Here is a 25,642-nt window from a genome sequence, read left to right as displayed (position 1 = left end):
TGCTGAGTGTGGCCTTTAAAATTTTAACCATACTAGTACAGATGTTCTGCATTGGTTTTTTTAAGTTTAGCTACATGTCCAATTAACATCATTTACTGCATATTTGACCTCTCAAAAGAAATCAAATTGTTTTTTTCATGGTTGTTTAGCAATGAAATGAAGTATCTAAAATCATGCCTGTAAGGCATACATGTCTCATTGACTTCAGCTTGTTGAGATATCTTTTCCAGAAAATTAGAAGGCAGAAGGTAATTTTCTATAGTGCAGTGACACATTGGTACAAACCTGAATGACTTCATGGGTTACTCACAGGTCTCTGCTGTAAAGTAGTTATGTTTCCAATTATGACGAGATACCTGTTCTGATTATAAAGAACGACTCTGTGGGCAGTTAACCCACATCAGTGATACAATGTCAGTATCTGGAACCAAACGAACATGACATACATGTACTAAATATTTAGTATCTATTAAGCACTAAATATAGCAAGTAACAGAGCAAGAACGAACTGGAGGAAACTGCATTTTTTGATTTTGTGATCAAAATTTAATCTAAATTGGCTACTTCCCAGTAGGTAGACAAACTGGTTTTACCTGACTTTGAGCCCCTGAAAACAGACATCTAATTTAGATTATCATCTAGATTTATCTCCTCCTATAGAGAAGTGAAAAAGTGCTTGAACCTCAAAACCAAATGTGTTGTACGGGTGGAATGAATTGCCTTCTGAAGGCCTCCCTCACTCTCTTTACCCATTGACTATTACAGGAAGCCACAGACAATAGCTTACACAAGAAAATTAAGATTGAGGCAGCAAAACACAGGCAAGATTAACCCCATGAATGGAGTTTGGCTTAGTTTCTGTAATTTCCTTGCAGTCTGAAGAATGTCTCTTCCTGTGCCAAACTGGTTACGATTATAGAACGTGTCCTGATTTTTGTGTTTCGTGAGGTTGCGTAGGTTGTCACCTGCTTTTTGTAGTACCACCTGCAGTGTTGTGTTTGGTGATTTTTATAAAGAACCAAATAAATGGAGGGATGTTTGTTTTCTCAGCCCCACTTCTGTGACAGTGATAAATGTAATCTTCCATCTGTCCTCTCTCCTTGGATCAAAGGTTTATACAAACCTAACATATCAGAATTAGTGAAAAAACCTTATCTATCTTAGTAGACTTACTACCTAAGAAATAATTAATCACATCCATCTTTTTTTCATAAGCTTTATTCAGATGAATGTCCCTACAAATACACCTCTAGGACAGCTGTGGTAGGGTATTATTAAATTGCTGTAATACTCTTCAAGTAAGAGTATAACATCCAATAAAGTCTGAGTTCCAAATCATGGAAAATTAGGGGAAATGGATATGGGCCTCCTGCAGTATCTGCTTTTAGAATTCTGTAGTATTTATATTCTGTCCATACAAAGCACCTACATTGCGTTGATATCATGTCAACTCAAAGAATGTTTTAATAACTTGTTTATTTCTCCTTTTTTTTTTTTTTTTAAATGTGCAGCTGTAATTTTACAATCAGGGATAGGATAACAGCTTTGTTTTGGAGTCTTCTCTACCTGCTTTTTCAGTTGTTACTAGGCAATTCAGAAAATAGACAAGTTTTGCAATAGATTATTTTGAAATTTGGCGTGTATATATATATGTGTACATATATAAGAAAGACTTCTAATTCCTTGCTTTCAAAATATTATCTTGTGCTATGGAGCTGGTTAATATATTGCACAGGAGTATATATCTGTGTAATACTTCTACATTAGTAATTACTAATTGTATTGCCGTTTATACCAGAGGCTACAGCTGCGAACAAAACCTTGTTGTTTTAAGTTTCACAAACTTTAAAAAAAAAAAAAAGACAGGTTCTGTCTCAATACAAAATGAAACAGAATCTATGGCTGTAGACAGAGATGGAAAGAGGACATTGTTATTGGTGATCAGATAGTTAGGGGCCCAAATTCAGTCAAGGCTTTTGTGCAGGCATCATATCAAATAAATGATTTTAAGAGGATAATGAGACTGGACAGATATTTCAGCTAAATGGAAAGGAGACAACTGAAGCTCTTCTCATGTGAACTTTGGAGGCAGGAGTCAGTGTATCAATGCTGAGAGGTACCAAGAGATGATAAATAGAGTGCAGATAGATAATAAAAGGCCTTGAAAGCAAATACACACAGCAATTCAAAGAAAGAGGGGTATGTTCAAAATGTCAGGCCAAATAATTGATCTTTCCAGCAGTATTTGGAAAAAAATTGTCAAGGCTAGAGGAACAAACTGTACAGTATCCATGTTGGAAAAATCTCCTTTTCTTGGGAGAGCGTCACAGCTATGTGGAAGGATAGGAAAGAGTTTATCTTGAAGATAACACCTGGAAACACTTACAATGTTTACATCTAGCCTGGATGTGAAGACCTAGAGAGATCCAAATCATAGACATGGACCTAATGAGGACAGACGAAATGATGAGGCTGCAAAGAAAGAAGATTGCAAGGGAAAACTTGGCAGGGGGGTGGGGTGGGATGGGGGGTGTCTTCTATTGAATGGCTTTGTTGAGAGACAGAAATAAGATTTTAGCCTGAACAGAAAGAGGCCTGGAGGAGGGAAGTAGACTTAAGGGGTCATCAGCATAGAGAGAGTAGTTGCATCTGTCCTTGCAAATGAGATTATACAGAACTAATGTGGAGATAAAGACAGACAGGAGAGGAGATGTCTCATTTAATCCTCATGGATGAATCGGAAGAGAGAATACCGTAATACCAGAAGGATGAGCAAAAGCTCTTGGTAGACAAGGTTTTATGAAGAAAAACAGTGCTAGCTATGTGGAAAGCACCTGTCAGATCAAAGAGGATGTGGGTCTGACATCTGGCTAAGAAAAGATCTCTGGAGACTCATAAAAGCTGTTCCATTGTAGTGCAAGAGACAGAAGTTGGTCTAGAAAAGATAAAAAATGATAGAATTAGGGGAAATAAACCACAGAGAAGAATTGCTGATGATGTGCTGAATATGTGTAGAGGCTGGAAGTATGACATGAGGAGATAGAATAGAGGAATCTGAGGCTGGGGGTTAATTACAGAATAATGCATTTAGTATGGTGAGAAATTAAGGTAAAGTGTAAACAAGAAAATGAGTTACAGGATAGAGATCAAACAATCCTCAGCCCTGCCAGGATTCGTGGGTCATAAGTTATATTGGCCCAAACAATGAGGATTCAAAGCTAGAAATTAAGCCTTTTGCTCATAATCCTACATCATCCATCTTATTCTTTCCAGTGCAGCAGTTCGAAATAACTTATGACAGGTATTGTGGAACTTTACTTTGTGGAGATACACATTTCACTTCATGCCTTCCTCCAAAGTTTTTTCAGGAAAGGACCTGAGTTTCTTTCTCAGTTCTTAAATTGCGCTTGTCTCCATTTCTTTTTTTCTTTTTTCAGTTATTTGTATTTTAAAATTGATTACATTTTTTAATCGTATCACATTATCAAGTACTCTCATACGGTAGGACATGAAGACTATTTTTAATTAATTACTTTATTAACAGTGTAATCAGCTATCTGATGGTGTTCGTTGCTTTCAGCTTAGTTACTCTTATTAGAGTCAGACAAGCACCGTATTTCCCTATTGGCATAATTTTAAAGCATGTTAGAATACATTGTCTTCATTGGGAGAGAAGGAATTTTAAAATTAAAACTCCAGAGAGGATCTAAAATATGTCTGACTGCTGGGATCACTCTATTGTTCTTGTGAAACAGAATTATCACTCTGTTCCTATTTGTCATCCTGTTCAATACGAGTCATCCTGCTACCTACAACACTAGGAAGCAGCTTGTTTTGACTGGACAATCTGCAGGAATCGCTCCACTGCAAAAGTAGGCTCAGCATCTCTCCTGTTAAATTTAGATAATTCCCTATCAGTCCTTTAAAGTTTAAGTAACCGCCCTATTGTTGCTGACAGGTTGTTAAACATAATAATGTCAATAAACATGTGACAGCCCAGCTTCCATTATGCTTGTAAAAGATGAAGAAAAAGACAAAGAAAACATCAAGTTGTTCTATGATCGTAACAGCTAATGAAGGTCATTTTTCAGTAGATGTGTGCTGTGCGTTTCACTGACAGCATGAAGCCAGCTTTCTTGCATAACCTATGTGGCTCCCTTCTGCTCCCAGATGATACCAAACCTCTCTAGCTCCCACCATACATCCCTTGGTGGTACCACCAACTTATCCCTGCACTTATGGCTCCCAGCTGGGCAGGCAGGTGGTAATACGGCTCTGAGCTCCCAGGGTGCTCGGAGGTCTCTGCCTGAACTCCCAGCCCTCACACTGAAAGCACAGCTTGTTCTTCTCTGGTGCTCTAACTCAGCTACTGACCTTCATGAAACTTATATGAACTTAATACATTTGAGACCTCTTGTCTCAGTCGAATCTGGTTGCACATGGTGAGGTGGCTAGAAGGTCAGGAAGGTAAGGCAGGGAGTCGGAGAGGGTGGCTTTTTCCTCCAGAAACCTAACTGCAAATGAGAAACTGAAAACCAATGGGATAAAAATAGCAGACTGCTACATTCCCCATGTCTGTCTGTCTTAGTGCTTCTGAATGGGCAGCTTTTCACTCAGCTAATGTCTGCACCAATTTGCCCCCTAAACCAGATTGATTGCTCTTGAAAATAATTGGGTTTTTTCCTATTGATTAGTCATCTCCAAAACTCCACTGACTGCCAGGGTTACAGCATTTCACTGGCAAACTGCAAGATTAAATTTACACTTTTCTGTCTTCTGATTCAAGCTGAAGAATCTGGGTTTAGGTACTGCAAAATTTGAAGGAATTCAGAGAGAAAGAAGTCAGGTCTGAAACATGTTAGTTTATGGACTGTTTTTTCATTTTTCCCAAATTCTCACTCTTAATGATTGATAATTCCCTGCACTGCGTGCTGACTTCTACTTTAGGGGAAAGAAATACCAGGTAGTTGGTCTCCTGTAACAAAAGGTGCATTGCATCGATCTGCAGAGGAGATCCTTGCTTTTGTTTGGTCCTTTCATCTCCTCATAGATGGTGTTCACTCAACTACGAACTCCCATGAACTCAAGGGGCCTGGAGCCTTTTCCAGATGATACAATGTGTTGAATGACACCAGTCTGATGTCTTATATACAAGGTCTCTTTTCCTTCTTCTGCCTCGTTTTTTCTGCATGTTAAAAATGGACATTTGCTTCCTTAGCAATCAAATGAGATCCCGAGATCCTGGAATGGAAAGTAATGTAAAAACTAATTCTTATCCTGTATGAGGTCTATATACTGGCAGCTCAGTAAACCACGTGGAAAATATGCCACTAACACTTCTGCATTATATGTCCTTGCAGCCCCAGCACTCTTGAGCAGAATTTGTCTTTATGATGGAGTAAGCATCTTCGGTGGGACGAGGGTTACCCCACATCCTCTCATCACACTCTGTGGTAATGAGCTCCCTGCCCCAGTCAGTGTCTTTGGACCTATGCTGCTCAACTTCTACACCGACTCCCACATTGCAGGCTTTGGATTCCAGGCAAGATACAGAGCAATTGGTGAGTGGCCACTGTCCTGTGCTTTAGATGGTGGAAATATTCCAGCTGGACAATGGTTCAGTACAGGAAATGTTGTACTTCATTTTATGAATACCTTAGATGGATGTAGATGGTTCATATTCCCTCCACACTTGCCCAGAAGAGCTCTTAGGACCAGGACATGGGACTGTTTGGTGCGCATTATCACTGACTGATGTGTTACCTCACAGTTCTCATTTCAAGACACTACATGGGACCAAGTCAGGAACAGAAACACTTTTCCTTTGCTGTAGAATAAAAATGCAGCCTGTTCTGGCAGGTTTTGTTGTTGGGTTTTTTGTTTTTTTTTTTTTTTACAATATTTAAGAAGAAACATCACCAGTTTATTTACCTGAGTTCATTTAAAAGATTTTACCACATGCAGGAGAACGGTCTGATTCTCAGTTATACTCAAAATACATTATACAACGTGGGAACCAGAACAGGATCTTTAAATGGATCCAGTTGTATGCCTCCATTTGATGATTGTCTTGCAGTGCCATGTCTTAATGTAAATAAAAATTGGGATCTAGATATATTTTTATTTTTTAATAAATATTTTTACCAAAGCTTTTTTTCATTCACATGAGATCTCTTTTGTTTTAAAGAGGAAATACGTGTTGGAAAAATAAGTTTCCAACTGAGTTTAGAACTTACACGTGCACAAATACAAATATCCCAAAAGATTAATTTTATTTTCAAAACTAATTTTAGTATTTTCTAGGTTACACTTGTAGAGGCAGTAGTTCGATTTTTTTCTCTAGCTGCAGAGAAAAGTGTGAGTTCTTAACTTCGGTATTTCCCTTAAAGCATTTGTTATGTTCAAAGCCATAGCAAAAAGCATAAGGCTAAATTCTTTATATAAAATGAATGGCTTGATACAGATAAGACAGAGGGAATGGCACTGAAAAATGACAATGTGCAGTTACTCATGGAAAAGACCTTCATAACTCACTCGAGTCAGTTGCTGCTATCTGACTTGTGACTTCTGACATTTGAGAAAGATGACTGCAGCCTTATTAGCTTGTTGCTGTATACAAAGCAGATTCTAGCAATTAACATTCCTCTTCCCTCTAGTTGTATTGTTTGCTGAAAAAAAAAAAAAAAAAAAAAAAAACCACCAAAAAACGAAAAAGGCTTCCCCCTCCTAGCTAGAATAATGCTGATTCTTTACCCTCCCTGGCTCCTGTCCTTTATCTACCAGTGCTCCAGGCTGCCAGCGGAGGAGCCAGGAGCTCTGTATCCAGCAGCACCCTGCACTGGACGGCCATTGTTAAGGTGGTGGCCTGGGTGATAGCATGTCCTTTAAGACATGAAAAGCTGTGTGTGGCTTTAAGCTGTTTATCAACAGGACGCAGGGAAACTTTTCTTTTTTTTTTTTTGTTTTTTGTTTTTTGTCAAGTTAAGATTCTGAAATAATGGCTGAAGCTAACAAAGGAGATTAGAGTTCGGTTTATAATAGTTTTGTTCCCTCAAGCACTGAAGCTGGGAACAAACAGCCACATCCTGGCCTCATCAGCCCTGAGAGAGCCGTGAAAGCCTGAGAAGACATGCAGTGCCTTTAGTTCACAGCTGCAGAGTTTAACTTGCTCCTCAGCCAGACAGCAAGTATGCAGTCCTCCATCTCAGCCACCCCGCACCGCTGGTGAGTCCCAGCACAAGGCAAGGTAGGGAACAGTCCCCAGGGCTCGTGACACCTGGGGACTACTCTCTGCCTTCCTGCAGTGAACAAATGCTATAGTAATGCCCCAGCCCCGCCGGGAGGTGGAGAGATAGATGATGAGGATCTGTGTACAGTTATTCCAGAACTGCCAAGGGCAGGGCTATGCATCCAGTTGTGGCTGCTTTTGTGTCAGTGCCAAACTTTCAGGGGCTTCCACGAGGCCAGGGTTTGGATGAAGGAATTTCTTTGCCCACATATCAGCCTTGTTTCTCACGGCAAGCTAGAACGGGTGCAGGACTCCTCCAGATTCACCTGGCACCCTCCGAATCCTGCTGCTCCCTGGTCCTACCGCAGCACACTCGAAATCAGGCTTAATCTTCTACTGCACAAACACGGAGCCATTGCCATTTGGTATGGACTAGTAACAACCTGTGACTTCAATACTGACTCTACTCTTCCACTGCAGAGCACAACTTGCTAGACTTCTCCATATTTAACAGTTCTAGGCATGACAGCAAAGACTGCTGCTAATTTATCAAGGGCTTTTCTTTCCTTATGGCTAAAAGAGGACTAACACAAGCTCCTGCAAGATATATGAGAATTAGGATCCAGCTGGTATTCAGAGGTTAATTACTCTTCTTTCTGTTTCCCCTACAGCTTGCGGTGGCATCTTCAGTGGCTCTGTTGGTGTTATCAGCAGTCCGGCCCATTCAGTTCTGGATTATCACAACAACATGAACTGTTCATACTACATCACAGTTGGAAACGGCAAAGTAGTGGCTCTCAAGTACGTAATCCAAGTTCAGTTTGTCATCAAGGGGACAGCGAGGTCTCTGATTCCAATTAAAGACAGTAATTATTGATAATTTTCTCTGTTTTTCCTTTTCTGAGTGGAAAGATGAACTAAAAGGAGAAATGGCTACTGAAGCCACCTTTATCAACCTCTGGCCCCTACCTCTTCCTCTGTAATTCATTATGTGAAAAACATCACCACAACTGTAACTTCCCACTTTTGTTAGCAAGAGGACTAAAAAATTCTAAAAATATAGCTCATGTTCTTAGTTAAATTCTGCCAGCCTTTGAGGAGTTGAGATTCCTCTGAGTTGATACAAGAAAAATTTTAATTCTTTTAGAAGTCTGTCACTCACTTTACAGACCAAGTAATACCCACCCAGAAAGAGTATACATTGAGTATGTGCTGTCCTGCCTAAAAAGAGATGTGGCTGCTACAAAATTTCGCCACTGAAATATTAAAAGATAGATACATTTTCCTGTCATATCTATGCGTATAGTGAATTAAGAGAATGTTTCCCAACTAAGAGGAAGACCTAGCTGGTCTACACTCTAGGTCTGCATTTTATACACCCCTCACGTGCCCAAGAAAATTGTAGGCTGAGCAATTTGCAGAAGTGAAAGAGGGTAATTCTGCACAGGGGAGATCTGCTGCTTCACAGAAAGCCAAGCTGTGCTGACAGCTTGCCTTGCAAGAGGCCCAGTGGGTGAGGGTCACTATTTCTTTGAGGCTGGGAGGCCGGAGTGTTTTGCCATACAGCTAATCATTCTGCTTGCTTGTTCCTGAAGAGGAACGTTTTGTGGTTTCTGTCTGTGTATGGCTTTGGCTATCGCTATTACTTGGATCTTTCCCCAAGCACTAAATACACACATTACATGGGAATAGAAATGAAAATCTGACGCCTACAGCTCCAAGTGTATTTTACAGATTCAACAGCTTCCAACTTGAACTATCTCCCTCCTGCTACAAAGATTATGTGGCTGTGTATGACGGCTTGGACACCCATGCTCCTCTCCTTGGGAAATTCTGTGGCTCAGAACTGCCTCCGAATATTAAGAGCTCCAGTAATAACTTGTTCCTGGTGTTTAACACTGACTTCTTTGGAGGAGACAAGGGATGGAAAGCATCTTTCAGGGAGACCTTAGGTAAGAACTCTTATCAGACTCGTAACCCCAAGTATCTGCTAGTAAGTAATTTCCTTTGTGAAGGAGAGTTATGGTCTCACTCACTAGGGGTGCTGGAGGCAGAAAAAATGTTTCCAATTTTGTCAAAACAGAGTGAACTAAGCGAAATACTAGGCTTATGGGATCCCTGCATTCCAGCCCTCTTTCTGAACATACTAGCTTTATTCTTTGCTAACCTTTTCCTGCCTCTCTGAAGGCACAAGCAATTCTTGGGTGACTGAAGGCTGCTAAAAAAGGCTGGAGGAAATCTGGCAATACCCAAGAACTCTTTCCTTTGTAGTTAAAAGTTGGTGGTGCCCTAAAGATGTCTGCTTTCCATCCACCCTCCATTTCCTTGCAGTTCACCTCTCATCTTTTGAAAAACTAAAGTGTTAAGATCAGTTAAGATAAGGGTTCCCCTCAGGCACCACTTTGCTGGTCTCTGCTGATTTTGTGAATCAATCTGGTTAGCTGACCATAACATAAATGGAATCATAGTCAGAAGGCACTGGAGTCAGGGCCAAAGCTTGATTACTGCCTTAAAAAAAGGTTTAAGCCCAGTAGTCCATTTTTAAGGTGTAAAATGTATTTTTTAACCTTCTTATAACATCTCAATTGCTTAGAGATGATAAGCAACAAATGATTATTGAGTGTAAATCGATTTCCTGTCATGGCTACTAGTTTCCTGTGTGATTAACTCAATGTTTTTTGTGATCTAGAGAGAAGTAATTGTCTGGTTTACAAAGCTGGCACTCAGTTCAGAATGAAAGGCCTTTGTAGCAGAACAAACATAGTCTTCTGCTGAGTCATTGAATCCCCTCCCAACCCCAGGCCAGCAACTTTCTCATTTGATGCAGTCTGAGAAAGTATTTACAGATAAGGAAAATAACTGATTCTACAGGCTTTGCCAAGAAAAATATTCCCACAGAACCTCATGGTCATTACTATTATTAACTCTTCCTTTGCTTCACTCTAAGTAATTGCTATGAGAATCTTTAAGACCACTCTTGTGGACAGTTATTTCAAGTAACATAATGTTGCTTCACATGTTGCTGTCTTTAAACCCCTAGGTATCAGTTGTCGGAGATTCCTGGCAGCCTGGGTTCGTGTTGCCAGGGTGAGATCATCAGGAAGCCCCCAAGCTCTTAGTCTTCCTCTTGGCTTATCACTTTTTTAGCCACTGACTTTAGATTTATTTGTGCAATGTGCCAGAGATTCTGCTTAAGCACACAACAGAACACAAGCCAAGCTCTTCAAGTCAGTACCATGCCTGATAATTTTCTAGAGTGAGGAGAAGCCTTTTATGAATAAACTTTGACATCCATTAGGCTAAGTTTTGGAGGGACATTTCTGCAGGCTCCCAAAGAAAGGGAGGTTGTGATATTGCAGGAGTTATTCAAGAGTAACAGAGTTGCAAGTTGGAAAAGATGACCATGCAGAGCTGTGGGTCGTGTGACTAAGAGCTCACAGTGGTGAGATGCCTAATAGTAGGTCTTCTTTCTCTGCTGTAGGAAGCAAGCCACAGGAACTAAACCACACAGCGGTTAGGAAGGATCCTGACAGTCCCATGCTAGTACCAAATGGCCAAAAACTAGAAAAGTATATTGTAAAAGGAAAACATAAGTCACAGTCCTACAAACATTTCCAGTTTCACTTGTCTAAAAAGAAGAGCCAGGAAAATCTGTGACACATCTTTGTACTATGAGGTCCGAGATTCTGCTTCAAAGGAAAGAGAACAAAACCATGAAGATCTAAAAGTCCGTTGTTCTAAATGGTGCTTTAGAGAAGCTCCCTCATGTTTGTCAAAAGATAAACCCCATGTGGTTTTGTAAGAGCACAAATGCAATCAGATGACAATAATGATAAATCTCGGATAAGGAAGATGGTATCTGTAGAGAAACAAGAAGCCTCATTTTCTGCTGAATGATAATGAGCACATTATTCTGTAGTTACCCTAGGGAAGCACAACTGGATAACATAATGATGCTCTCTATTTAATTCTGAGTGACCCTGATGATGTATTGGAAAGAAGCAAGCAGAAACAGTACTCTTGTTTGTAGCAAACTAAATAATTTCCTTTCCTTGCAAGTTTTTCCAATTTCTTTCCTGACCAGGGTTCTCTCGGGGGTACTGCCAAAATCCAGGGTTATCCATTTTTTCTCTCTTGTGAATTTTAGTAGGGAATCCATCTGATAACCATTGTGGTGGGAGGGCAGAGAGAAGATGAAGTAGGAAACTCAGACAAGCCTATCAAGACTGACAGCAACCAGGCATTCAAAGAGTTAAACCCTGAAATTTCTGTAGGAAGACATGCTCTATTTTAACTAAAACAATTTGTTTGCATCACTGATCCTGCACTCACTAGAATATTGAAGGTCTCCCCACTAGTTAGAAAGGGGAGACTAACAGAAAGTATGACATAGTATTAATTTGACAGTACAGCAACATCTCACCTTTTTTGTCTGTCTTTCACCATGCTGCTCCCCACGCTGTGCAACATATTTTTACATGCACATTTCACAGGCAGCACTCTTTGTCATAACTGACTCTGTGATATGGTGCGCTTGAGGCAGGGGAGCATATGGCCCTTGTTGGTGCAGTTCAAAGACTTTATAATTTCACTATCTCTGCTACTAAGTTTGGACATTTGGCCTCATTTTTGGAATCACTGGACATGCTCTCAGGCTGAGCTGGTGAACTGGGCTGACTGGAGGATCACAGCCTGCTCCAAGTGTTAGATTTGTAGAAAGAAAGACTCCTCTTACCCTAGTTACCACTGACCTTTCTTCTGCCTTTGTTGTCAGTCTGTAAAATGAGAATTATACCTCCTTTCTGCAGCAAGTGTGTGCTCCTCTAGGCAATCAATAAAAGGATGAGAAGAGATAAATCAATATCAGCTTAAGGCATTTGGTTACATGAGATGTCTCTGTGAAGGAAGCTAAGATCTCTCCCCAAAGAATGAGGTCTGCCTGTACTGAGCTTGTGACTTGCCCAAAATCTCCTGATTATCTCTCCAGCGCTAGGGGAGACCTGAGCTTCTTAGCTGACCCTGGCTGTCAGGGACAGAGCCTTGCATATACCTCTGCCATCCCTCCTGTGATAGCAGGGACTTTGTACTTTGGTGATAAATGGAGCTTCTGCCTCTTTCCATTTGGCAGTGGAGTGACCCTTTCACCCCAATTTGTGATCCCTCTGAGACTTATGATACAAAGGCTGAGAAGACATATGAAAGTTTGGGGTTTTTTTCCTGTTTTTAGAATCAGCAATGCCTGTCAGGGGATGTAACTGTGACCTTATTAACAGCACATCATTTCTCCTTGGCAGCTGTCTGTGCTCATGTACATAGCTCCATTGTCTCCAAAACTCATCACATTCTAAACCATTGCAAAGGATCTAGGGACTTTCTGAAAGGCAGGTCTGCTCATGGAGGCTGCCTAAGGAAGACACGTGAATTTATAAGCAGCAAAGTGTAACACATGGCTAGATAAGTGGGTTGAGTCAGAAAGCTCTTCCTGAGCTTTCTTCACACAATACAGGCAAAACTGAAATGGAGTTGGGACAGTGGGGAAGGCGGGATGGAGGAGGGCAGGAAGACTGCCTGCTTTTTCTCTACAGTCCTAAATCCTGCTTAAATTCAAGCTGTAGCTGGCTCTTTCCCCTCCCTTTTTTTATACTACCTCTTGTGAGCATGCAGGAGAGACTCACATTTATGCTTTGTGAAAGAGCAGTACGGTGTACTGCATTAATACCAATGTTATCCCTTGGGGCTTAAGAGCTCATGGGCAGCAATTCCACTACGCCAGGCGCTGCACGGGCAGAATAAAGCAAAAATCTGCTGTCACAAAGAGATTATGATTTAAACAAAAGATGAGGAAAACCAGATGGATATAGACAGGCAAGAAGAATAGAGTGGCAACAATGAGAACACTAGTGTTGTAGGTTCTAAGACAGAAGAAATGCCTCCAAAACCTTTGGCAACCATTAAGTTGTTGGAATGTCAAGTCCTTGAACACCCTGTCCTCTGCATTGTCCTCAGTTTGCTAGTTTTTCCCTCAAGGATCCCTCTGTCCTTTTTATTCAAACGAACATTTCTATTGAATGAATATTAACCATTTTACATAGGAAAAAAGAATCATAAGCGAGTAGAGTTTAGAAGAAAAATTGCTGGAAAAAGGAATCTTCTCTGATATACCAAGAAATGTATTAATAGGTAATTTACATAAATAATCCAGTATGCATATAATAGAAATAGATGATAATCTGTATGCTTTTCTTCCTGACAGAATGATCTGTCATTTACCTGATAAATCACCCGGAGATATCTGCCTTCCCTTATTGTATTAGCTGCGTATTGAATTACTCATTTCCTGTTTGGCATACAATACACTAAGTGTCCGTTACTAATGGGTTTACTGTTATGCTTTCCCCTCATGAAATTAAAGTGTAGTTTTAAAGAATGGATCCAGCAGAATTTTCATAGTATTTTCATGCTATTTTATTTTATCAACAAACACATTTGCTCAATGTAGTCCTAAGTCCAGTTCTGCCCTGCAAACTGAAAGCTTGGCTCACTTTATATTCAGTTTTGACGTGCAGATTTTCAGCAGTGCTCTGCATGTGCTGTTGCTGTGGAGCTTTTTTGGATTGTTCAGGATTGCTGAAAAAACCCCCCAATTCTGAACGTGCAATATAAAGTGTAAAATATTGGTGTGGTTATTCTATTACATAGGACAGGGTTAGGTATTCTTTTGTGAGTAATTTCTAAATTCTTACACCACCAGAAGTGATTTATGCAAATGATGCTAGCACCTGCTGTATGTGGCACTAGGCACCTGCACTGACAACAGCAGTTCTGGCCTTTTAGGTGGGAAAGGACTCAGCACAGCTGAATCTCACGTTTCTTGCAAATTTTTCTCCCTCCAACAACAACAACAACAACAAATCTTAGAAGAATGTGTCCTTGACTGTGGCATGTGAATGCTGTTGTATCTGGCAGAGATTTCACAGCCCATTAGGATCAGTTTAGAGAAGTGTATGTCGCAATATCCAACCTGGCCTTAGAGCCTGGTACTGTAGAGGGTCTAGCTGAGAAGCAAATTGCTTGGAATTCACGTCGTCTTTCAAAAATTTCTTGGGGCTTTTGGTTCACACGATTTTTTACCAAATACATTACATATTAATATTACACATTTCAGATTAATTACATTGTCATGGCTTAACTATGATTAGGTTAATCTATTAAACTAATGAATAAATTGTGGCTAATAATATCTTTTCTTGAGCTTGTTACAGTCTATGAAAATAAGAACATAACAAGCTCAGAATACATGTTCATAAGTCTCAATTCGTGGACTGCTTCTAAACATATCCTTGCTTATTCTGATTTTTAGTTCAGACCAGTGAGAAGCCTAGAGTTCCCAAGGATGCTTCTAGGTGAGACCGAATGTGATTCGGAAATCTGGGAGAGGATTTTCATTACTGTGCAGGCAGAACTAGAACAGTTCTTTGAACTTTGCTGCCTTCTGGTAGATGTTTGTGGTGCTCATTTAGTAAGAAGGGAAGGGCAGCATAATTAGTTTGTTGTGTTGAAATGTCACTGGTTTAGTTGTTTGTCATAGATTTAAAACTACTCAGAAGGCTCCCTTTCATTGCATCCATACCTGTACAAATGAACCTTACCCCTGGCTGTGCTTCAAAGGTAGACAGCTTCAAAGATTCATCTTCATCTTTGTTCCATATCTAGAGGATGTAACACTTAACAGAGAAACATGTGCTTGCTCTCTGCTGTAATTATTTTTATTTGCCATAGGGAACCTTCAATTCTTTCTTTTCTGAATGGTCCTTCAGCATTTTAGTTTCATTAATGCTTCCCACCAAAAGCAATTAGTGATGACAGTGTGTGCCCTAGTTATTCTGATAATTTGTGTCCTCTGGCAAGCTGTTTATGAGACAAGATTGCAATCTGATTTATGATGACCTTATGATTTTTATTTTAAACAAGAAACAAGAGACTGAAAAATACAGTAAGCCATGTAGTCAATCCGTCTGCCCTCACACAAATTGTTGCGTAAGGTACATCTTTCATTACTTTTATCAAGCTTTTATTATCTAAGAGTCAATTCTACAAATTAACAGGCTTCTCAGTCCCAGATTTTGCCTACATTTTAGCTGCATTTTTTTCTGGCTGTGTTAGCCAGCAAGAATATCTTTCCATCAGTGACCACCAGCCAGCTGGGTGGCTACTATTCAGCCTTCCGTTCAGAAGTGGTGCTGATTTTTAGAAGGTGGAGTTGTGTCCAATGCAGGGCAATGGCATTTCTTTTAGCATGAGTTCCCTCCTGTCAAGCTGATCCTTCATTTACTTGCGGGTGTTCCCTTGAATTACACAGCTTCACTGTTCTGTAATTTTTAGTGGCTGCAATCAGATGCAACATTGACGGGTACTGAAAAACACCAAGATAGGTAGATTTTTCAAGAAGGGCTGCTCTTTATTTGGCTTGATGCAGGGCTACTTGCTATCTGGTTGGCTTCCAGTCTAGCTGTTTTATAATGTACTGTCCTGTAAGCATTTGACTCAGGCCTGGCTAAGCAGGCTAAGCATTGTGAAAGCTAATGATGAAATCTCATCTTTATTAACTGTAAATCATCCTTTTAGTTATTTATCTCCACTTAGATACTATTAGCGGCTATACTAGCTAAAAATAATTTTCTGATAATGAGGATTTGGCCTGTTTCTCTCTCTGTCAGGTCCATTTTATGCACTGTACACGCATATCTGTGGGTTTTTGTCATCTGAGCTGTCTTTATAGATGCACAGCTAGCAGTGAAGTACACCACTGCAAAGGTCCAGACACTTGATATCCAAAGAAAAGATATTCCACCAGCACTGAGAGCCTTCCTGTTGTGTGGCTCTGTGGCAATTCCCCAATTCCTGTTGCAATGGTCTGACTGGCATCTCCGCAACTCCGACTCTGAAAAGGGTGAGGGGATCTTTGTAAGGTGTCTGACCCATCTATCACTCCAGACTCAATATAGCAGGGCTGGATGGTCGGACAATGATCTATGCCTAACGATTATATATTTAATGTAATGTTTAGCCAGCAGTGTCCAAAACGCTGAGCAGGAAACTGCTCCAACAAGATTGTTTCAGGGGGATTGAATAAATCATGCAGAAGGGTGAGCTCAGAGAAAAATACAGTGCAACTGCACTCTCAGGGCCCAGGCACCCTCCTGTCTGACATTTTCCTCCTTCCTAGGCTATTTGTAAGAACGTGATTTATTGCTCGCATTTGTCCCACTGTTGTACTCAGCTTCTGTAGCAGCCTCAGAATAAACGCTGACACTTTCCCAAGTTTCTGACTTCATTAGCAGCCCACAAAACTGGAGTAGAATCTATTCATTCCTGACTTTTTCATTTTGTATTAAGTTTCTTCTGCTCATTTTTAGCTATAGCAAAAGCTTAAATCTCACGTTATTAAGAATTTGGTTTTAAGCAAACTTCTTTTTAGGGTGGGGTTTTTCCGACTTTGCTTAGAGGAGCAGGACATTTAGCCTTAGTCACTCTGGTTTAACCACTACAGTCTTGCAAGACAGGGTTGTTGCCAACCCCGGGTTACTGATGCAACCCTGATACTTGGATGCTGATTTTTCACCAGAGTGATCTTTTGTAATTCTGTAGCTCAACTAGGGCATAGTTTCATTTGACTGGAAATAGATCAGTGTGTCAAGGTTAAGTCACCATGTGTCAGCCAGGCAGGCATATTTTACACACGTAGACGAAATTCTGAAACTCCACTTGTGTTGCTTAGTCACAGCTGTAGCTTTGTTTATTATCCAATTCTAAAAGGATTCGCTGTGGGAGACAACAGGCTGCTTGCAGTTACTGCTTTGCTCTGTGCCGTTTACCAGAACGCTCTCAGACTCAAAAGCAAGAGTATGAACCATACTTTATTTGAATTCCTGAGTTAACTAAGTGGGCAGGAGACCCCATAGAGACTGGGGATGAAAGCATAACTAAATAAATTGATCAGATTTACTAGCCCAGTCCAACCTCTGGAAATCAAACTGAAAAAAAAAAACCAAGCAAACCAACAAACAAACAAAACAACAACAACAAAACCCCAAAAACTTCAGATAGTCTGTATTTTTTCTTGTTCGTAATTAGATGCAATAAAAAAGTTCTGATCTTCTAATAACTGCTTTTCTCCAAAAGCAATTTATTTCAATGTGATAGAAAACTTTATAGGATTCAAATTTTCACAGCCAGTAAGTACAGTAAGGGACTTAGCTTTGTCTGTGGGATGCAAATGAAAAGCAGCCTGCTTTTCAGAGGGGTTGTTAAGTTCCCACTAAGCAAAACGCTTCCAGAAGTAAGTCCCTTTCAGCTAGATTCCTAAATATGAGTCTGGGTCCCAGCGTCAGGCTGCCAAATTCAATCCTCCCCCCCCCCGGAACGAGGTCGTATAACCAAAATAAGCCGCTTCATTTTTAACCAGACTTTCAAAGTCAGCAGCCCAATGCCCCCTACTGTCCAAATATTCTTACTAGCGGGTAAGAATTACATTAAAAGGCCTCTAACCACTCTTCTATTTAATTTCTGTCCTATGTCTTCTTGCAGTCTCTTTTAAAAAATCTGTTGCTACATTTTCAATGCAGATACTGATTTTATGCTTAACAGCAGACATGGGGCTTTCTTAACCAAATCTAATTGTGATTTGTACCTAACGCTGTTTAGTGTTGAAAGGCTTTTAATCATTCAGATAGTCCTTGCGAGGCAGGAGAGTAAAATTCTGTAGCACAGAAAAAAGCCGCTGGCTTGACATTTAGGAGTTGAAGATTAATGAAATGCCAGGAATTGCTTTTTCAAAAGCTTCTGCTTCTTCAACAGGACCTCAGAATGGCTGTGGTGGTTACCTGACAAATTCAGCTTATAGCTTTGGCTCTCCGGTCTCCAGTGTGACCAGAAGATACGAGAAAAATCTGAACTGTGTATGGATCATAACTGTACCTGTAAACAAACTGATCAACTTCACCTTCACTTCATTCGTGCTTGAAGCACAGTCTGCTCAGACTTGCCAATACGATTACGTCAAAGTAAGATAGCTGTGTATTTTAACAAGAAAATATCACTAAGATACAATTCATTACCCTCTCCATGAGGCTAAAACTTAATTAATAGAAAATGGTCTTATGAAGAAATTAAATTGCTTAATATAATTAAAATTTTTTCATTGGGTTAGATTACTACTCCAGACGACATCCTGCCTTTTTGGAAACCAACAGGAGTTTTAATGTTGTTGTGGGGACACGCTTCTGGTCTTAAACTGCCTATATTAAACAAGTATTTCACAGAATAGAAACAAAATGGAACTCAAGCACTTTGAAAGTAAACTTGTAGATTCATTATCATACAGAATTTCTTGGAAGGGCTTTAATTTATAAAATTTTGAATAAATAAGTCCTGATGCTCAATGCTTACCTATGAAAGCTATTTTCTTGGAGATGAGCATACAAAACATAGGACAGCAGAATGGTGCTAAACAAGATCCACCAAGGACAGTTACAGAACCTGTTGAGCATTAGAGTTGCTCAGTGAAACTAGGAATTAATTCTACGCTTTGGCAAATAAACCAAACTTTCTCATTGAAAAGCACTATGAGATGATATGTAAAAAACTAAATCAGAATGACAAATTAAAATAGAATAAATTTTTGAGAGATTTGCTGAGACGGGACCAGAATGTTCCATAATGAGATTTACACTGTCCAACAGAATTAACTAATACGGCAGTGAATAATTATGGTCATGAAGAACATCCTGTTAAAGCACAAGAGCTCCTACTGTGCTTTCAAGTAAAAGAAACTGTAATGTCAGGAGCAGTCAGAGAACTTTATTTCTATTTATTTGTTTCTTGTGTCTATGTGGCTTCTGTACTTTTCTCCTTTCAGCTTTACGATGGAGGTAATGAAAATGCCAATTTAGCTGGCACATTCTGTGGATCTACAGTGCCAGCTCCTTTTCTTTCTACACGTAATTCCTTAACTGTGAAATTTGTCACAGACAATTCTGTGGAAAGGGAGGGTTTCAATGCTACCTACACAACAGTGGATCGTAAGTATACATACAGATGTATGCACATACATTGTTGTGACTCTTTCATGGAAATACACATTTAAATAATAAATCACCACAATTTGTTCTAGATATAGGGCTCAGGGAGGGGCAAAGACAGTCCTTAGCACAGCATCTATGAGCACACTAAAAGCAGCACTGCTTGACTCCAGTGCAATTCTCTTCCATCTTGGCTGGCTGCAGGGCAGCTGTCAGCCTGGAGGGCAAAACAGGAACACTCGCAGCTCGTTAACAAATATGCTGATATTATAGGGAGCAAGCAGTTATTTGAGTTTTATGACACAGCATTAGCATATGTTTTACTTAATTTTTTTTTCCTTGCAGACACTCACAAGTAAATACAAAAGTATATTGTCCAGTGTAGTTTTGCTCAATAAATATTTTTCCCCAGTTGGAAAGGTTTTTACTCTGTGACGCCTTTATTACCATTTTACGCAGGACTATGTGGCGGAATACACAATGCAACTTCTACCATCCTGACTGCAACGTCACCTAACTTCCCAAATGAATATCCACCCTTTACTCTCTGTACTTGGGTCATTGATGCCCCTCCACAACAGCAAGTCAGGGTGGTGGTGGAGGTGTTCCACCTCCATTCCAGCCAGGACTGCTCTCAGAACTACCTAGAGCTCCAAGATTCACCAACAGTAAGAAATTTACAGTTGATATCCTTCCCCATTCACATTCAGATCCCTTCACTCTGTAAAGAGAGGAGAAACTCATCACTTGGTAACAGATTAACTGATGGTCCTGTGTGAGGGGCACATCCAAAGCATTATGCACTGTGCTCCGCTACAGGCGTGTTAACTGCCTGGAAGCATGCTGTACACACATTGCATTAGACCTGCCAAGTGTCACACAGTTTTTCAGAGTTGCACCAAGTAACAGTGTTGCCAAACTTTACACTCAGAAAATACTGCCCAGCAGCAGGTTTTAATAAACTAATTGTACTTCCTCCCATCCAAGAAATGTAATAAAATTAAATGTACATGCCAAGAAAAATGTTTGTAAAAAGCACCAGAAAAAAAAAAAACCTGTTTATGATGTCCTTTGTATTATATTATTCTAAACCTTCTTTCGTTGTTTCTTATTTGGTATGAAAGTACCTTTTACAGTCTATTTGTTTCTCATATTACTCGAACGTAAAATGTTGAGACATTATTAAGTGATTTCCATGAGAGCTTTAAAATGCAGTAACTGCTATAGAAACTGTTGAGAGATCTATTCACCTCAAGTTCAGTAAATAGAAAACCATATATCATTAAGTGACTTGTGACATGTATCGAATTCCAGCACAGCCAAGGATCAGTCCACAGATTCTGTGCTACTGAAACTCTTCCAGTCCCTGAATTTTATTCAAACGATCGCACTGCCATTGTGACTTTCAAATCAGATGAATATGTGACTAATAACGGAGTCAGATTTACCTATCAAGCTACAGGTAAGCTTGAAGAAATGTCTAAAAAATCTACCTACCATTCTCTTTGTTTATTCCATACAGTGAAAAGCAATACAGAGATCTGAAATACTTACATGTTTCTGGTTTTCTGTCTCAAGGTTGCAGCAGAGAGTATAACCAGGCATTTGGTTACCTAAAGAGCCCTGGCTGGCCTGGCCATCACCCCAATAATATGGACTGTTCTATCATTCTACGAGCTCCCCTGAATCACACAATTTCTCTCTTTTTCCATGCTTTCAGTCTAGAAGACAGCATCCAGTGTTCACGCGATTTCCTAGAGGTACCAAGCAAGCATACATATTTTGTGGGCCTGTGTCAAAATCTGATGAATTCAAAGGATATTAATAAGCTTGGATCGAGTCTGAGCTGAACTGACATTAGGGTCTAATTTATTGCTACAGGTTGATGGTGAAATGTACTCAGATGTTACAGTAAGAGGTTAAACAATACACACTATAGTAAGCACAAAACCAATGAATAGTTTCATTATCAGCGAAATCTTTACCAGGCTTTTGCTGATGTTACACAGTTAATGGAGCAAGACAGGACAGTTTTCATCCGATATTAACATCATGAATAGAAAGCCATAAATCTGAGTGGGTTTGTTCCAGCAGATTCTATCTGCTTGATATTTTTCTTAAAATGATTTTTTTTTCCTAAAAAAGCATTTTTTCTTTAAAAAAAAAAAGGAGCTCTGGTAACAAGTGTAGGATACTTGCAAAGGTACTTTGTGTCAATAAAAAGCACATCCTCCTACAAAATCCTCACTCTGTCCTTTCATGCTTGAAGGTTTCTCTATTCCCTGGTCAGATGACAAAAATCAGCTGTCTGTGGCAGAATCATTATTTAGTTCTCCTTTCGTATCTTCTTTACTGTCTCAAGAAATGGACCTGAGTCACCAGCATTATTGGAGCTCAGAAAAAAAAATCAGATTGAATCTGAGCTATGTAATACGATCTGTGTTTTAATGTGACCAGGAAAAAGAGTGGTCTGCAGGGTAAAGAATTATTAATCTTTTAATCTGGAATATTAACATTTCTTATGAAAAGTAAAACATGGGCTTGAATTGCAAAAGCACATCTTAGCTACAAGTCAAGAAATTTTTTCAGTCAGGAGATGTACCGCAACATCAAATTTAGCTACTTCTTTCTGATGATGCTTGTTCTGTGCAATTACTTACAAAACTCAGACTGGTTAATGGCCTCTTTTTCCTTCTATACAAGAATATACAGTAGTAAAAATAACAGTATTAAAATGACAATTATGGAATGCATGCAAGTCACTAGAAAGTTTGTGCTCTGCTTGTGTCACTGCATAATTGTACTGGTGGAGAACTGGCATAGGGTTTTAATGTTGACAATGTTTTTTGTGTCCCTTGAAGGTCAGGAATGGGAGTGATGGGCAATCACCACTAATTGGCAGGTTCTGTGGAAACACTGTGCCCAGTCCCATCTTCGCCCAAAATCATGTTGTCTATCTTCGTTTCAAGAGTGATTTTTCAGGGGCTCATGATGGATATGAAATTACCTGGACTTCATCATCAAGTGGTAAGGCTGTAATTACAAAGTAATTCCACTTGGCAATTGTACGCAGAGGGAAAATACAGAAACGTGGAATTCAGCCTGCTTGTTTTGGGCCCTGCCTCATCAACATCCTATTCAGTCATTGGCAGTCTTACCTCAAGACTTGTGGGGTGAGATCCATTTTATGTGATGTAAGCAATTCCCTCTCTCTAATGTTGACTTTAGCAACCTCAGAGGATGTAGTCCACTTAAGATGAAGACCTACCTCGTTCACTGAGAGGTCAGAAAATATCAGGGACATCTATCTTGCGATCCACAGAGTGGTGGTGGCGACTCAGCCTACTCCATTAATAGTCCAGTTGTGATCTGCCCTGGGATCTAGGCACTGCTAAGCCTGAACAGGACTGAAATTTGCCCCAAGAAAACAATCTAACTGTAATGCTGTGTAGTGACTATATCATAGACACATTCATAAACACCTTATGAAATGGCAGTGAATAGCTGGGTAATAGTTTATTCATGACACTAAGTTACTGGAGGTAGAAAAGCTCATGGCCAGCTGAAAAGCACTGCAGAATAACTTTATGGTACTGAGTAGCTTTGTGATGAAAAGGCAGATAAAGTTCAGTGTAGGAAAGTGTTGATGAAGAACATGGGCAAAAAAAGACAGTCCTAACTTTACTTACAAAAATACAGGCTCTGAGTTGACTTTTAGTATCCAGCGACAAGATCCTGGGGGTAAAACAGTTCCATGAAGACAAGAGCTCACTGCTCACTAGTAGTCAAGTAGGCTAGCACAATGCTAGGAATTGTTGGGAAAGGAAGAGAGAACAAACAGACAGCCACTGTATAAATCCATATTTCACACACAAATTGTGTGATGTGCACAGTTCTGGTCTCTTCCTCTCATAAAGAATCAATTATAACTAAGGACTTAACATAAAAAATGGCTTTTGTATGAGGTATGCTGAGACTTTTTAATCTGGTTAAGAAACTACTGAGGTCTATAAAATTGAATGATAATTAGTGATCAATCATTCACTGACTTTTCCCACAGAAGAACTAGAGGCCATCAGATAAAGCCAGGAGGTGGTAGGTTCAAACCAAACTAACCAGTTCTTCACACAGTATGCAGTTAAGCTATGGAGCTCCTTCCCATAGGGTGCTACAAATTTACATGGATTCAAGGGCTACCTGAACAAGCTCATGGAAGACATCTGTTAAAGACTATTAAATACAGAGTTGCCATCTCTGGGAGCTGTGAGCTGAAAATTCTTAGAGTCTGTGACAGTAATCTGGGGCATGATCTGCACATGCTTACTCTTACTCTATAAACTTGCATTTCTCCCAGGGCATCTGCTTCTGCCCACTGTTGCAGATTGGATTTTAATACGACTATTTTCTCCCAGTTGTTCCCTGTATTTTCTATCAGATGAGCATTCACTACTTTTCATGCCAAAGAGACTTTGTCTCTAGTTGAGTAGTTGGGAACTGAACTGACCAAGGCAAAGACTTCAGCCTTTGGTTCCTGTTTCAAAGAGTTTGGGGGGCTTTGATCTTTAATATCCAGTGACGGTCTAATGCCTGTTGCATATTCTTCTCAGGCTGCTGGAGCTAAAGCCTCAGTTTTGTCTCTTACTGGAATAATGCTCTTATCCACATTCGTTGTTTCAGCTCCCAGTGTCTCTCTGTTTTTCAGTGCTACTAACACTGTACTAATGTACTACATCATGTAGTATCTTGTGAAACTAAGCCTTCTAAGCTAATTAACAGTGTCTGTTTCCAGGATGTGGAGGAACGTTATACGGCAGCACTGGCTCATTTGCTAGTCCCAGCTACCCAGCAACTTACCACAACAACACTGACTGTGAGTGGGCCATTACTGTGCCCAAGGGACGAATTGTCACAGTGAACTTTGATTTCATCAGCATCGATGACCCAGGAGATTGCAGCAGCAACTACGTGATCCTTTACAACGGTCCAGACACAAGCTATCCCCCAGCAGGGCCATACTGTGGGATGGTATGTATTGCCTACTGTCTGTGACCCTCTGAGTGGTTAAAATGAATCTTCACTGTTTCACGTTCAAGATTTTCCCCAATTCTGGCATAAATTCTACACAGATGAGTGGAAATGAAGGCATAAGGTGTGAGAGGCACGTCAGAAGCCTTCCAATGCAGACCTTACAGTGACATCTAGTGGGAGGCATCAAGCTATTTTGCTCTGTATTTTGTTATATTTGTGATTTAAATATTTGTAATACCCTGAGGGAGAAATGCAACAGCAGCATCTAGCCCAGACCTGAGGTCACGTCCAATCTATGATCTAATTTGTGCCTCAGTTTTAACTCTCTGACTGGCTTTTCCAAAGGATCTTGGTGTTTTATAAAACTTCTCCTTTTTCTTGTCTTTAATTTTAGGATACAAACATCGCTCCATTTACTGCTACATCTCATCAAGTCTACATAAAATTTCATGCTGAATATGTGACTTTACCGTCAGGATTCCAGTTAAGCTGGACAAGCTAGAAAAATGTTTATGTGAAATACATTACTGTTCCTTGCTATACTGAAAAGACGTTAGATCATAAACTAAGTTTGAAATCCAATAATTGCAGCTGAAGTAAGGCTTTTTAAAAATTACCGTAAGTGTAGCTGTTCTGAATTTAGTGTTCTGTCGAAAAATGTGATCTCCTATTATACTGGAAATAAACTATGATCTACCCAACTGGGAAAATTAGTTTTTGAAATGTATTTTTTATATTCTTCTAAATAATTTCAAAGTTTTACATTTAATGCTATAAAAAGTGAAACAGCCAGGATAAAACTTAAACACAAAATATTCAACGTGAAGTTGATAAGAAGACCTAAGATATGAAGTTGTCTTTAACTAGTTCTATAGAGTTAGGTGGTTTTGTCCCAAGCATCTTTGAAAATGTTAGCTAAAGTTTTATTCAAATTACAATAATATCAGAAATTGCTAAAAAATGGCCCCTGTCCTACCACCACATGCACAGATAATTGCTGAAGAACCTTCAGTAACACTGCAGTTGGGTATAAGAACCCATCTGAACAAGTACTCAAGCATTCACTGAAGTTTAAGGACGTGCTGTGGTACTTAATCTTAACCACATTAGTAATGTCAAGACGTTGCAATAATTAATTATGAAATGACATTAAAGTGTTAATGGCAGTTCTAACAAAAACTAGGAACTCTTGGAAGATTTCCCAGTGAATGCCAAAAAAGCCATCATTCCACAAACTGGCAGATGAGAAGCCGTCCTAGTTAAAATAAAATGCAGAAAACACAAAACAGAAAAAAAAAGGGCAAAA

General features: G+C 39.7%; 1 protein-coding gene across 2 annotated transcripts in view; it reads left to right on the top strand.

Moving 5' to 3' along the window:
- CUBN (cubilin) overlaps nucleotides 1-24,838 on the top strand; it is a 148,813-nt gene extending 123,975 nt beyond the window's left edge. The window contains exons 57-67 of one of the 2 annotated variants that reach the window (XM_086466409.1): nucleotides 5,361-5,561; nucleotides 7,900-8,029; nucleotides 8,963-9,180; nucleotides 18,086-18,291; nucleotides 19,146-19,308; nucleotides 19,768-19,976; nucleotides 20,623-20,770; nucleotides 20,887-21,068; nucleotides 22,170-22,335; nucleotides 24,098-24,333; nucleotides 24,731-24,838. In XM_086466409.1, the coding sequence (XP_086322535.1) occupies nucleotides 5,361-5,561; nucleotides 7,900-8,029; nucleotides 8,963-9,180; nucleotides 18,086-18,291; nucleotides 19,146-19,308; nucleotides 19,768-19,976; nucleotides 20,623-20,770; nucleotides 20,887-21,068; nucleotides 22,170-22,335; nucleotides 24,098-24,333; nucleotides 24,731-24,838 (1,967 nt within the window). Of the gene's footprint in view, nucleotides 1-5,360; nucleotides 5,562-7,899; nucleotides 8,030-8,962; nucleotides 9,181-18,085; nucleotides 18,292-19,145; nucleotides 19,309-19,767; nucleotides 19,977-20,622; nucleotides 20,771-20,886; nucleotides 21,069-22,169; nucleotides 22,336-24,097; nucleotides 24,334-24,730 lie in introns of those variants that run through there. The other variant, XM_086466410.1, reaches the window with a different exon arrangement.
- Nucleotides 24,839-25,642: the final 804 nt, after the last annotated feature.

This window comes from Leptosomus discolor, chromosome 6 (assembly GCF_034619465.1).
Source record: "Leptosomus discolor isolate bLepDis1 chromosome 6, bLepDis1.hap2, whole genome shotgun sequence".
NCBI lineage: Eukaryota > Metazoa > Chordata > Aves > Leptosomiformes > Leptosomidae > Leptosomus > Leptosomus discolor.
The sequence above is the reverse complement of the archived record's forward strand: the minus strand, read 5'-3'. Positions and strand labels throughout refer to the sequence as shown.